General features: G+C 41.7%; 1 protein-coding gene across 2 annotated transcripts in view; it reads left to right on the top strand.

The window, feature by feature from the left end:
* TMTC3 (transmembrane O-mannosyltransferase targeting cadherins 3) overlaps positions 1-15229 on the top strand; it is a 32577-nt gene that overhangs the window by 1500 nt on the left and 15848 nt on the right. The window contains exons 2-7 of one of the 2 annotated variants that reach the window (XM_080971474.1): positions 923-1033; positions 5539-5633; positions 6617-6832; positions 9052-9270; positions 11683-11782; positions 13100-13215. In XM_080971474.1, the coding sequence (XP_080827600.1) occupies positions 6644-6832; positions 9052-9270; positions 11683-11782; positions 13100-13215 (624 nt within the window). In that variant the 5' untranslated portion in view covers positions 923-1033; positions 5539-5633; positions 6617-6643. The remainder of the gene's footprint in view (positions 1-922; positions 1034-5538; positions 5634-6616; positions 6833-9051; positions 9271-11682; positions 11783-13099; positions 13216-15229) is intronic. The other variant, XM_080971473.1, reaches the window with a different exon arrangement.

Raw genomic sequence — 15229 nt, 5'->3', positions numbered from 1 at the left:
GTTAGCATAAGCCTGACAAGGAATAATCTGTTACATGTGAATATTCTTGGTATTATCAGCTTGTCACTTCCCAGACTCTCTCTTTAAGAACCAATAAAAAGATCATAGCTCTCTTATAAGTGCATTTTTGCTCTTTTTATGCTCGGAGAGAAGCTTGCATACCTTACAAACAAACATTTAAAAGCAATTAGCGCAGTGCAGAATGCCAAATGGTCGGTGCAAAAGTAGTAATTGACTCTACTCCAGTTCGACAAAGATGTTTTTAATATACCGTATAACTGGATGTGGTGATTCAAGCCCCAGTCCAATAGCTTTTCTATCTACTCTGTTTGAGCCCAAAGACTTCTAATTGTCCTGTGGGACTTCTAAATTTTTCTCTTCCAAACAATGGATTTCCACACCATATCACAAACTCCTTTTCAAGATTTTGGAAAGGGTTGTAGTGCAGTGCTTTGCATGCAGAAGGTTTGATTGGGAATGCCCCATGCCTGAAATCCTTGAGAGGAGTTGTCAGTAGTTCACTGTAGACAGTACTGAGCAAGATGGACTTAATGGGCTGACTCAGTATGAGGTCACTTCCCGTGTTGCTTGTTTGAATTTTAAAAATGAAAGCACCATAGAATTGTACAGTTGGAAGGGAACCTGAGGGTCATCTAGTCCAACCCCCTTCAACACTGGAATCTCAACTAAAGCATCCATGGCAAATGGCCATCCAGTCTCTTCTTAGAAACCTCCAAGGAAGGAGAGCTCCCAAGGGAGCCTGTTCCACTGTTGAACAGCTGTAACTGTCAGAAAGTTCTTCCTGATATTTAGTTAGAATCTTCTTTCTTGTAACTTGAAGCCATTGGTTCAGTTCCTATCCTCTGGAGCAGGAGAAAACAAGTTTGCCAGCAGTTCAAACTCATACTGTAAATGTTTCTAGGTGTGTGATCCTCTGGATTTGGGTAACTATGTGAAACCAGGTGTGGAGAATGGATTCATATTACAATTCCGCACTTCATCTTCCTATATTTGTCAGATTACCATCAGAAAGGTCAGCATTCTAGATCTTCCAGTTTTTTGTCTTTATGCAAAGTATAAACTTAAAGCAATCCTGTCAAAAAGCAATAATCAAAAATAAGAACCAGCAGCAGAAATTATACAGTTGAAACCTTCTAATATAAAACATGTTTTGTTTCCATATAAAAAGATACCAGGAAGGTACTCCATAGTCCAAGCACTACGGCCAAGAAGGCTTTGTCTCTCATGCTTGTTCACATAACCACCCAAGATGTTGGCATAAAGAACAGCAGCTCTGGGACAGACCCTTCTTGAGGTAGCAAGGTTCAAGATTGTTTAGCAGTGATGGCCAAACTTGGCCCTCCAGCTGTTTTGGGACTACAATTCCCATCATCCCTGACCACTGGTCCTGTTAGCTCGGGATGATGGGAGTTGTAGTCCCAAAACTACTGAAGGGCTGAGTTGTTGCTTTGAAAGGAGCCTAGAAACCAAGTAATCAGTGAAACGGAAACAAGGTTGGAGTTCTGTGCTTCAGTTGTTGGGCTGCAGGCAAAAGTCTGACTACCACATTTTGAAGAAATCAACTTTTCACCATTCACATTTTAACAAGGCAAGTGCACAATAGGCTTCTTCCTCAAAACAGTTTGTAGCACACATCTTTCTGTTCACAGTGAGTGAATTCAGGAAGATTTACATCATTGAGTTGCCCTATATGATCTATTCAGTGTCTTAGTTATACTATCTAGTTTTGTGCAACAATATGTCCAGACACTTCTGTTCTCCCATAGGGCATTGGTGCTCAGCATTGTCATTTGAAATGTAATCCATGGTTCATGAGCTGTCCGAGTGAATCTACAGAGGGATGAGCCAGACCCATGACTCATTTTTCCGAACACATTTTATTTCTCATAGCCAAGATCCCTTCCATTTGGGGAGATCCTTACCTTGGATGTTAGAAAGAATTGAAGCACGGCCGTCTCTGTAATGTCCAAAGGGCCAGTCCAGGCCTGGCAACTCTCTTTCTAATCTTCTCAACATGCTATGTTTGAAACACCTGTTGGGCTACATGCAAGATCTGCAGACACTACAAAGAAAAATTCCAGCTGATGTTTTAACAAGCAACTCTTTAAGTGATCATACGTCTTCAATTAGTTTTGTGCACTGGTGGTCAAACACTTTACTGAAGGGGAGACTCCCAAAAATTCTTTCACCTTTGCAGGCAAACAATATTTTCAGTAGCAAACATTCTCCTTGAGGCCTAAAAAAAGGGCAAGACTAGTGGTATAATTCCAGTTGCCTGCTCTTGCATAATCCCTCTTCATTTGAGACCAATTGTGAAATCATTTGTAGCTGAGTTAGCAAGATGGGAAGATGCTGAAGATGTAAACAAAAGATTCCCTTGCTCCCTTGACTCATGGGAAATCCTTGTCTGTCCAGGTTCTCTACAGTAGGCTAAAGGTAAATTCACTGGGAAATACGACATTCTGTGTCTCTAGAGACCTTTCCTGTGGGCGTGCACCAATACACAAGTAGTCCATGTACATGCCTAGGGATGAAGTATTACCTTGTCAGCTACTTATTTATTTCATATAATTTATATACCGCTTAATCGTAGAAAAGAACTCAAAGTGCTTTCCAAAAAAGGTGCAACAATGATATTATCACTAAAAGAAATACAGTCATACCTCGGGATAAATACGCTTCAGGTTGAGCGCATTTGGGTTGTGCTCCGCGGCGACCAGGAAGTAACGGAGCGCGTTACTTCCAGGCTTCACTGCTCGCGCATGCGCAGACGGTCAAAATGACTTCACGTGCATGTGCGGAAGCGACTAAACGCAGCACGCGCAGACGCACTGTCGCGTCTTACGTTATGTTCAGGATGTGAACCGGGCTCCAGAACGGATCCCGTTTGTATCCCAGGGTACCACTGTATACAGCAATAGTTTTAAACATGCAAAAAGTGAAAACGAAAACAGGCTGAAACAAATTAAAACTTGCACCAGCTTTCTAAACATTTGGGTAGGCTTGTCTGAACAAGAATGTTTCTAGCAGGTGCCAATAAGAATACAGTGAAGGTACTTGATTGATATTAATAGTCATATGGGTCATATGAAGGCTCAGTTGCCTGCCCAGTCATTTGGGCAGCAATGGGGAACCTGTGGTCTTCCCAATGTTGTTGGACTCTGAACTCGCACCATTCTATCCAGCATGTCCAACGATCTGGGGTGATAGGAGCTATAGGCCATCAACATTAGGAGGCCTACAGGTTCCCCATCCCTGCTGTAGTGAGAACTTGGTCCATGATGGCAGATCAAAAGGTAGTCTTCTCAAGAGCAGTCTGTGTAGTTTCTCTAGTTGAGGATGCCAAATGGTTTTCTCTTGTGGTTAAAGTGTGGAACTAGGACCTTGAGGGACCTGGGTTCAAATGCCCACTCAGCCATGAAGCTCATCTTGGGACAATCATTGCTTCTCAGTCTAACCTACCTCACAGGGTTGTTGCTGGGATTAAATCAGGAGAACCACGTATACCAACTTTAAGAAGATTTTTTGTTTTGTTTTAAAAAAGCTAACAATGGGGAGAATCTAGCTGCATCTAGCTCTTTAGAAATGATCCATTTTCAGTGTAGATTTTGACTCCTATATATGCCTGTTAGTTTGTATTAGAAACCTGCCCATTTCCCATTGGGTGCCTATATCCTAGCGACATCTTCCCTGACATAAAAATTGCATCCCTTCTGTGTGCATTATGGCAGGCAGGTCTCCATTTAACTGCTCTTTAAATAGCACTAGGAAGAAAAGAAGACAGAGTTCTCTTTGTTGGTTTTTATCTTTTCTTTTTCTTCTCTGTAGTGTTTTTCTGGAGATCTTAAATGACAGCTTGTGAACTTTCTGATGTTTGGTTGTTTTTATTTTCTAATTCCCAGAGTGTGAGATACATTCACTGTCTTCTGATTTCTCACCTATGCATCACACCAAATGTGTGTGTGTGAGAGAGAGAGAGAACCTACTAAGCATGTTTTAATTCTCTGCTGTAGAATGTTAGGGATGTGTGTTTTCTGGAAAATGTTGGCATAGAAAACATTCCTAAGTAAATTGAAGCAATTTTCACAGAAAAATTTATAATGCCTTAGAGAACAATCTAGTATAACATGTTAATTTTACTTATACTGAGTCAATTAAGTTAAAAATGGTTGCTGCCAAGCTTGCCGAATACTGTACATGCAATTGGCATGATTAGTAATGAACTCAAAAAATGGTCAGATTTCCATGGGAAAGCAAAGCACTAGAAAATTCCCACCCCACATCCCAATTCTTCCATGGCATAAATGTGTACTGTACTGGAAATGAATACTTCACCTGAAGTTCTGAAGGACACAAATATGCAAGATTCAAGTAGGTAGCCATGTTGGTCTGACACAGTCAAAAGAAATAATAATAATAAAAAATTGTCCAGTAGTACCTTAGAGACCAACTACGTTAATTGGTCTCTAAGGTGCTACTGGACAATTTTTAAAATATCTTTACAAATATGCAAGCAGAACATTGCACAAATGGAGAGACACTCATATTCATATTGGTGCTTTAGATTGCTCTGTGCAAATATATGCATCTGGCTGTGATCAGTGAGGTGAATGGCAAAGAGCTCTTGCACAGAGATCTTTATGAATGCTGTGAATTTTTGACTCTGCGCCCCCCCCCAAAAAAAGATGCACAAAGAAAATGTGAACTTTATGCAAAATTAAAGCAGTATAGGTATATTACTCACTATTGTAAAACTTGACCTTTTTCTCCTAGTCAGACATAAATTGAATTTTCTCTGGGTGAAGCATGGGCTAAACCTCTGAGTTTATGATCCCTCTTCTGAGCATTCTTCACACACTTTCAAGACTGACTTTAAAGCTTCTGTGAGCAGAAGAGGAAGGCAAGCAATGTTTAGCAACTTCCGCTGCCCCTTGCAGCCCCTTGGAGACTCCCCCAATCCTCTGGAGCAGATTTAGGGGATGTAGGGAGGGGGAATTGCCAAAAACGTCCTCCCCACTGCACCTAAATGTTTAACTGTATATCTGGGACATGTACATTGTAACATGCTACAATAATATACCAGTTCTGATATATTGGAGGCCAAGTTTGTTAAACAGGTATCTTCAAATTGTTACTAGTTACTGTTTATTAATGTATAAATTGTTTATATGCCAAGTTGGATTCTAAGCTATTTACATCTATAAAATCAATTATAAAATAGATATAAACTAATGGGGTTCCCTTTGCCAGTTGGAAAGCCCTATTTATGCATTGAAACAGAAGATGCTTTTGGAAGTAATTTAAAGAGTGGTTTCCTAAATTATTTCCTGTATGTATGATTATTTGTATACTATCCTGTTTATTACACCTTGCAGTATTTTAAAATATATATTTTGTCAGCTTTCAACTATCTGGGTGTGAGGGCTTTGTAATTGTATGGAGAAATCACAGTTCTTTTAGCAAAATGTTAACTATCTTGCTAATAATTATTATTATTATTATTCTCTGTTTTTCTAGTAAAGATCCATAAAAATCCAGTGCTGATCACAGTGACTTCAAAACAGATTTTTAAAGAAGAGAATGCTTAAATGAAGAGATACTGTGCTTGAAACGTGAGTCAAAGATTTTATTAAAGATGTTCAGCAGACGCTGGTCATCAGGTTTATACTGCTTTAAATTATTACACGCACACCCCAAATAAAATCTAGGTAGTTGTTTCCTTCTAATATAAAGAGCAAAACTGAATATTTTTTTTAGCAGCAAGCATTCTTTGTGATATTTTGGGGAATGTCTCTTTGTTCCTGAGATCAGAATGTGAACCCCAGGTTGTTAATAGAAGCCAGTATCTGCAACTAATTCCTGTATTGTTTTTTTTATAATGTGGCTGATCTCACTGATGGGGGTGGGAAATGACCTGAAACCCTGACAAGGAACAATTAGTGAAAGAATAGTTTGAATTTTCCATAAATTTGCTTTTGGAGACCAGCACTGTATGGTGGTTAAGAGGCAGAGCTGTGAAACTATAGTGCTGTGAGCTAGGAGTAATTATTTACTGCTGGGATACTTCAGTTGGTGGAGCATGAGACTCTTAATCCCAGGATTGTGGGTTCAAGTCCCGTGTTGGGGAAAAGATCCCTGCATTGCAGGGGATTGGACTAGATGACCCTCAGGGTCCCTTCCAACTCTACAATTCTCTACTTCTATGATTCCTATAAACTCAATCTAGCAGCTCAATCTTAAGTATGTATTCTCATAAGGAATCATCATTTGTGTTCAGTAGGGCTGACTCCCAGGTATGGGATTGCAGACTAAAATCTTATCCCCTCGCCATCTAAAACAGGGATGAACACTACTACCCTGACTCCTCTTGTTATCTCAGGATTCAGGTTTGTAGGTTTCTTCTTTGCACCATTCATATGACCGCACTGGCAAAATACCAGTAGGTGAGAACACTGAAATATATGGCTTGGATTGAAACACTCTGGAGGGCACCAGGTTGGCAAACGCTGTGCTAGTTAAATCAGCCATTTTGATTTGCAAATGCCGATTTTTACGGAAAAAAGATTGTTAAGACATGTTTGAATCTGTTCCACAGCTATAATTTTTGAGAGCTCCGGAGAAGATGGCTTATGTTAACCTAAAGGAAATTGCACTAATAGTTGGAGTGGTGGCAGCTTGCTATTGGAACAGCCTGTTTTGTGGCTTTGTTTTTGACGACGTTTCAGCCATTTTGGACAACAAAGATTTGCATCCTTCTACTCCTTTAAAAAATCTCTTCCTGAATGACTTCTGGGGGACTCCTATGTCTGAGGTAACTGATTATCATCCTGTAGAAATATTGACAGCATTTTTGAAATGTCTTGCTGAGCCGAAACATTGGCCACATTAGGACAATCATATATTGGCTTAAACTGGTTTTTGATTGAGGTGGGGTTTTTTTGCCTGTGTCTGCATCCCCTTCCCTCCCATTTTGCAAGCTTCAATTAGGTCAGGAAATCTCTAACCATGATTTCCCATTCCACCCATACTGGGAAAGTAGGGTTACCAGACTTGAAACGAACGAGAACGTTTCACAGTTTGAACAAGTTTGAGATCTTGGCTTGTTCAGAAACCAGTAACTCAACCTTCCCAGATTGGGAAATGGTGGTTTGTTAGAAATTTCTTGGTTTAGATGTTACTCCTGCAAAAGGAGGAGTGAAGGGGCTTGGTTCAAAAGCTGTATGCAGACAAATGCCGGCTCCCTCGGCCTATAGAGTGAGACGAGCGCACAACCCCAGAGTCGTCTGCGACAGGACCTAATGGTCAGGTGTACCTTTACCTTTATTAAGCTGATGTATAATATCTGAAGTAGGCCAGTGGCTCGCAACACCCAAACTTTAAAGTTTTTTATGAGATTTTTTTAAAAGCTGAAAAATTAGTATTATACCTTCCATAAACTTTATTTTGTAATGTATATGTTCATAGTCTTGATTATGGGTAGACAAACTAAGGCTTGGGGGCTGGATCTGATCCAATCGCCTTCTAAATCTGGCCCGAGGATGGTACGGGAATCAGCATATTTTTACATGAGTAGAATGTGTCCTTTTATTTAAAATGCATCTCTGGGTTATTTGTGGGGCCTGCCTGTGTTTTTACGTGTGTAGAATGTGTGCTTTTATTTAAAATGCATCTCTGGGTTATTTGTGGGGCATAGGAATTCGTTCATCATTTTTTTTCCAAAATATAATCCGCCCCCCCCCCAAGGTCTGAGGGACAGTGGACCAGCCCACGGCTGGAAAAGGTTGCTGATCCCTGGACACAAAGGAATGCAGGGACATTGAACATAATTCAAGCTGTAGTACCAAGAGAAGAGCAATATTTCTTTCTCTATGTCCAATTCATGACTTCATGAGCTGGTACAAATGTTGCCAAAATAACAGCACCCTTAAAAAAAAGATGGGAGGTATTGGCAGAGCCAGGTAACCATGAGGTTTGCAGGAGCACCAAAAATGTCTGTTAAAAAAAACAAGTAAGGACTCAATGGCTACGGATTGCTGTCTGATTGGGTTGAGTACGGGATTGTAGAGCAAGTGGGAAGTGGAATGGAATGGGGCCACTAAGAGGAAGAGGAACAAAGATATAACAAGGCACAGAGAAGGGAAAGAGTGGCTAGAACCCCGAACAGAAGCCCTCCAATCTGCAGCAGTTTGTTCTAGGGCTCTGCTTGTATGATCTAGACACCGAGCCCCATCTGCAAAACTGCAAGATTTGCAGTAAACAAATAATCAAAGGACATAAGCTCACAGGGGAGTTGGGACAGGTTCTTTTTATATGCTACTGGGGTGAACAGGCAGAATTGGGGTGAATGCATCCAAAGCTCAGAAAGACATCAGGGAACCTCCCAAGCTTCCATCAAGTCTTCTCCACAAGCCAGCAAACTTGGGAGAGCAGTGGGAAGTTCTCACATTGTGCTGAGCTTTATTAATGTAGAGTATGAGACTTTCTTATGAATTCTGCACAATGCCCAGCAATTTCAGGGGCAAGGATTTGTGTGTGCAGTCAAACAGAATCTGTTCTGGAAGTCCGTTCGTCTTCTGAAACGTTCGAAAACCAAAGCGCAGCTTCTGATTGGCTGCAGGAAGCTTCTGCAGCCAGTTGGAAGCAGCGGAAGCCCCATCGGACGTTCGGCTTCTGAAAAGAACGTTCAAAAACCAGAACACTCACTTCCATGTTTGTGGTGTTTGGGAACCAGAATGTTCATCTCCCAAAGGGTTCAGGAGCCGAGGTACGACTGTATTGCTTAAGGTAGGGTTTTTTGCTGCTAGTGACCATATTTGTGAAGCCTGCATCTGAGCAATATCTTTCTGAATGTTGGGAGGTTTTCTTTTATGGTGTCTGCCTTCTTGGGAAGACTCAACTATTTGCAATGTGTCTTGCTTTTAGGCTTCTGATTTTATCCTCTAGTTGAGCTATTTTACCCCAAAGATGGATATATCCCCCCCCCCCCCACAGTTCGATCTACATGTGGGTCTGTGTGTTTTTGTTTTTTAGGAGCGAAGTCACAAGTCATACAGGCCGTTCACTGTGCTCACGTTCCGTTTGAACTACCTGTTCAGCGAGTTAAATGCTGTCTCTTACCACTTCCTGAACGTCATCTTCCATGCAGCTGTTTGTATTGTCTTCCTCAAGGTCTGTAAGCTTTTCTTGGACAACAGGAGCAGTTTGGTTGCTTCCTTACTCTTTGCAGTGCATCCAATACACACTGAAGCGGTAAGTAAACCTGAAAAGGCTCTGCTGAGTTCTTGTTAATGAATAGTTCTCTTAACGACAAATGACAAACTATCAGCAATGACAGTCTTGTATCTATCTTGGGAAGGAGAATAGGAACATAGAAAGCGGCCTTGTATTGAGTCAGACCTAAATCAGACCGTGGTGTGTTGAATTTGTCAACTTTCAAATTCCAACAATCTCAAGAAGTTGGTTTGGCACGGTAAAAAAAAATTCCAAGAGTACAACTGCAGCAATTTTTTGTCATCTTCTCTGTGGTAGGTTTCAATGACAGGCATTGAAGTAAGCTGTCACTTGTCTTTAAAATGAGCTTACCTTGTTGGCTGTGGGAATTGTATCAGGGTTAACTACAAAGAGAATTCTGCTAGCTACATAGTTCATTTGCATGAACAAATCCTTTGGATGATGGCCTAGATTAATATGTTAATTTTCTCTCTCTGTTTCTTTCCATCCCTGTTAAGGCATGGGCTGAAGCTCAGTGGTATAGCTCATCCTTTGCATTCAAAACGTCCCAGATTCAACCCCTGATTTTTCTAGACTGGCGAAGGTCCCCTCTCTGTAACCCTGGAGACTCATGGCCAATGTTGACTATACAGTGGTACCTCTGGTTGTGTATCCTTTGGGTTACGCACGCGGCAAACCCAGAAGTATTTTTCCGGGTTTCGCTGCATGCGCAGAAGTGCTCTACCATGCACATGAACAGAACAGGCACCTCCAGTTGCGAATTCCTCGGGATCCGACCAGAGCTCCGAAATGGATTCTGTGCACAACTGGAGGTACCACTGTACTGAGCTATAGGGTCTGACTTCATATAAGGCAGTTTCGTTTCTTCCTGTTGCAGCGTTCAGTTTGGGCAGTTTCATAAGCCTGACTGCTCCTTGAGCCCCTTTTCGAAAGATACACTTTGTCTGTGAGTGCCATCAATATCTTAGCTTTTGCATCATGCCCTCCAGATGTTGTGAACTCCAGCTCCCATCATCCCCAACCAGCAAGTCCAGTGCTCAGGAATGCTGGGTGTTGAATTCTGGTCGGCTTTTCATTGTCTGGTTTAGTGCAAGCAGCACTTTGAACTAGACCAGGAAACAAACCAATGCAAAGGGTATTACGTGCTCCCATCACTTGATTCCTGCAGGCAGCTGCCTTCTGCACCAATTGAAGCTTCTGAATTTAGCCAGATAAATCAGTGTAGAGCAGTGCTTCTCAAGCTATCTGATCTGGGGGACTGTACCATACAGTGGTACCTCGGGTTAAGTACTTAATTCGTTCCGGAGGTACGTTCTTAACCTGAAACTGTTCTTAACTTGAAGCACCACTTTAGCTAATGGGGCCTCCCGCTGCTGCCGCCCTGCCAGAGCACAATTTCTGTTCTCATCCTGAAGCAAAGTTCTTAACCCAAAGTACTATTTCTGGGTTAGCAGAGTCTGTAACCTGAAGCGTATGTAACCCGAGGTACAACTGTATTTAGTCCATGAAGCACCCTGCCCAAGCTGGGCTGTGATATTGTTGTTGTTATTATTTATTGAATTTAAATACTGCCCTATACCTGGGAGTCTCAGGGCAGGGTAATAGAGTCGCTGAGGATGAGCAGCCAGTGACTCGCGGACCAGCACCAGCCTGTGTACCATCACTTTGAGTAGGACTGGAGTGGAAGTTTAACCATGGATTTGAAATGCAAGTTCTAAACATGGCTGATCAGTTGTAGAAATAAACAACATTGAAGGTTTATAACAGTCAAACTCCAAGCACTCAAGTCCTGGGAGATGGTTCTGCTAACTGAATATGTTTTATGTTCCTCTGTGGTGCTTTTATAACCTACTAAAAGCCTCAAAAAATGAACAGTACATTTATTATGGCAAAGGTCAGTCTTCCCAATCTGGTGCCCACCAGATATTTTGGGCAATAACTTTATTCGGGACCAACCAGTATGACCAGTGTTCAGGAATGGTGGTGGTCTTGTAGCCCTTGGAGGGCGCCCTGGGAAAGGCTGAGCCCTCTGGAAATTGGTGCATGCATGTCTTTTTGAGCAAGCACTTGCGCATGTTGCACATGGTGAGACTATAAATGCATCCACCGAAAATGTCATTGGTTAGGCATGCTTTCTCACCACGTTTTGTACATAAAAAAACAGAGCAATCCGAATTAGGATTTGAGTACTTCCATTTATCAGCCACATGAGGGCACAATAATGCTATACTTGACATCATCCGTCACCAAAGTAGTGGAAGCTCATTCCACTTGTCTTTGCTTTCTTATTTAGTTTACTTTGGGTACAGGTGCCCCTAAGGATTGCATTTATCCTGTAGTCTTTGTTCATCACTTGCATAGCTGCTTTATTTTCTGTCTTTACACCCTAGTTTTGTTTACCTAATGATCACTCTCTCCTCTTCTGTTTAGGTAACTGGTGTAGTGGGCAGAGCGGAGCTTCTCTCCTCCATCTTTTTCCTAGCTGCTTTTTTGTCATATACCAGGTCCAGAGGTCCAGAAAACACGATTGGTAAATACCTGCTTTGGGTCATGTAGTTTTATTCACAGACACAATGACCTCTAAGGGTGTAGTCCGCAAAAGAAAGCTATCAAAACTGTCCTTTGTGTTGGTCTCTGGTGCTCCTTTTTCTTCTGGAAAAAGTGGAGTACTAATAGTGCAGTCCTAGTAGTAGTAGTAGTTCTTACTACCAGTGGTATACCAGTAGTAGTACACTACTGGTAAGAATTGGTGAGTGTGAGTAAGAGGCATTCTTCTTAAATCAATGCATTCTGATTGTTTTTACTCCTCATTCAAACCCTGTTTGGCCTCAAGCATCATTAGGAACATAGGAAGCTTCCCTTGGTTATCCATTGGAACATAGGAGTCAGACCATTGGTCCAACCAGTTCAGCATTGCCTGTGCTGCCTGGAAGTGGCTTTTCAGGGTTTTAGATGGGAGTCTCTCTCAGCCCTGCCTGGAGATAATGCAGGTGGGAAAGGAGCTGCTAGGATGGATTCTTTTCATCTGAATGTGCTTGTTAAAATGCCAGTTTTAAGTTCATTTTAAAGGAACATAGAGCCCTACTTGCCACCTCTAAAAACTTCAAAAACAGGCTGCGTATACAAGGATTGCTTTCTAAGTCTGTGTCAGTAGGTGAGAATGCTACATTATTGTTAGCTTTCGGTACAGTAGTACCTTGGTTCTCAAACGCCTTGGTACTCAAACAACTTGGAACCCAAACACTGCAAGCCCAGAAGTAAGTGTTCCGGGTTGCGAACTTTTTTCGGAAGCTGAGTGTGCTCCCATTTGGGTATTACGCTGAAGTCTGTCTGTTTTTGTTGTTTTGCATTTTTGCTTTTGTGGCTCTTTTTGTTTTGTTTTTGTAACTGTGTGGAACCCAGTTCAGCTACTGATTGATTGATTGATTGATTGATTGTGTGACTGCAGTACATTGTTTATTGTTTTCATTTTATGGATCAATCGTCTTGTCAGAAAGTAAAATTCATGTTAAGTTGCTGATTTAGGGGTTGTTTTTAAAAGTCTGGAACAGATTAATCCATTTTGCATTACTTTCTATGGAAAAGCACACCTTGGTTTTGGAACGGATTTCCAGAACAGATTAAGTTTGAGAACCAAGGTACCACTGTACTAGCAGTAGGAATGCGCTTTGTTCAACCCAGTATGATTGACTTGCCCACCTCATTGAGTCTACAAAAGGAAAAGGAAATTGATGATAGCTCCCAATTCATAAAGTATTGCTAGTCATGCTCTCGGCAATTACAAATAACACTGTTTTCTTTCCCTAGATTTTTTGCCAGCTAACCGTTTGTCTCTTTTGCATTTCAGTCTGGACTCCTATTGCAGTGACTGTGTTTCTGGTGGCTGTGGCAACATTATGTAAGGAACAAGGAATAACAGTAGTGGGAATCTGTTGTGTCTATGAAGTATTTATAGCTCAAGGGGTAAGGAACTCGTGCAATCTCATTCTAAGCCTGTGGTTAACCCAAGAATTGTGCACATTTCTAATTTTGTGATAATACGCCGTGCTCATGTGACCACTTATTTTATTTTGTCATGCTTGGGTGGGTGGCTTGCACCCCTCAAAAGGTTCGTGGCAGCATAGAACTAAAAATCACCTCAAGATAATCTAGTCAATCTTGCTGTGCCAGAACAGACAGACTGACTCACAATGTACAGTGCCACTGTTGGAGAAATTTAAAAGGGGTTCCTGGACTGCAGGTTAACCTCCCAGAAACCAAAAATAAAAAGGATGCAGGCTTCAAGTGAAAAAATAGGCCTTTATTGAAATACAAATGAGCATAGGGACAGCCTCAAAAATGAGGAGGCTGTAAAAGAACCACATCCAAAGAAATGGGCTTTTATACATTTCCAGTTTACACACATGATTTCTATTCACAAATCAAACCAAGCAAGCTTAATAAATGCAACCCATCATCCTGAACCAATAAAAATATTTTGGCTCCTCAGATCAGTCCTCATCATAATATCATGTGATTACATATAGCCGTTTTTCAGTGTCTTTCTTTATTAAGACTTTGATTAATTTTCCTATTCATTAAATGTCTCTCGGGATCCTCTTTCACCTGCCTTCAAAGCAATTCAAGATTAATCACCATCTAGAGATGTTTTGAAAGCATCCCTCCCAGTTGAACAGAACTTCCTTAGCATCATTCCACCCTATTACAAAATCCTGGGTTTTCTTCTGGCTTCTCTGAGAAGGGCGGGGCAACTGGGGAGGAGAGCGCTGACTCTTTCATATTTCTAGAGATCCACTTCTGAGCCAATAGGGGAATAAGTAATCAAATAATCGCCCTACGTAAATGTATGCTGCTTACAGTATAAAAGCTGGGGGGTGGGGAGCATGCAAGCGCCCAACAAAATATCAATAGAAATGTTTTCAATTTAAAACAGGCCGACTTTTTAATTTGGTGAACTTTAAGACTTTTAAATCAAGGTTTAGAAGTTATAATTGTGGTGGTTAAGAATGAGACAAATAAGTTTCATCCCCACACACACACCCAGTCCTTAAAATTAACTTGGAAAACATGCTATCCTCACGTTCCTTGAATCTACCTCGTTCTCTTCACTGAAAAGGTTCTCTGAAGTTGTTCATAATGTGTGTATATATAATATCTGCATTCTTAGATATTTTGCAAGTTTTGGTAATAAACATTGTCGGGCAGGGGACTGTCACAAATTGGATTTTGGGTTGTGTGTTTTTCTTCCTACTCCTGGGCAGGACCATAGGTTGGCCATCCGTGATAGATAGATAGATAGATAGATAGATAGGCAGGCAGGCAGGCAGGTGGATGGATGGGTCAGTGGGTAGGCATCATTCTCCCGTAAAGCAAAATAGTTAGGCCTTTATTTTCAGTAAGATCTTTTGTCTGAGATCCAACAATTGGGGAGGGAGAATCCTTAATGATTTGGCAATGACTAGGTGTGCAGTCCACACCTCCAGGGCCAGACAGCCCATGAGGCACACTCAAGCAGCCACTTTGGGTGGCAGAATCTTGTGGGGCAGCACTCCCATGGGTTCCCAGGAGATCTCACCAGAAGCTGCCACAGCTGCACAACCTCAGTAAGTGAGGCGGGGGCTGCAAAATGGGATGGCTCATTCCTATGTGCTGCACTGCCATGCCATGACTCCCCAGAGAAAGCAACCCAGCCTGGCAAACCTCTGAAGTACATGAAATCAGGGGCACTGCAGCTATGGCCCAGTAGCTGTGGAGTCTTTGCAGAAGCTGCTTTGACTGAATAGAGCCACCACAAAAGCTTCCAGCAGCTGGAATCCATGAAAAATACAGCAGCAGCAAAGCATTAATGGCATCCATAGAAGCACTTCACTCTTGCAAGGCTTGTGGACAGTACTTATGGCTGTGCTTACTTTATGCTGCCTCTTGTTGCCTTTATGTGACTTTATTGCTTGCGCTTTTATTGTACGCTGTTTGGGGA

Source organism: Podarcis pityusensis (assembly GCF_964106645.2).
Source record: "Podarcis pityusensis genome assembly, chromosome: 10".
Classification (NCBI taxonomy): domain Eukaryota; kingdom Metazoa; phylum Chordata; class Lepidosauria; order Squamata; family Lacertidae; genus Podarcis; species Podarcis pityusensis.
The sequence above is the reverse complement of the archived record's forward strand: the minus strand, read 5'-3'. Positions and strand labels throughout refer to the sequence as shown.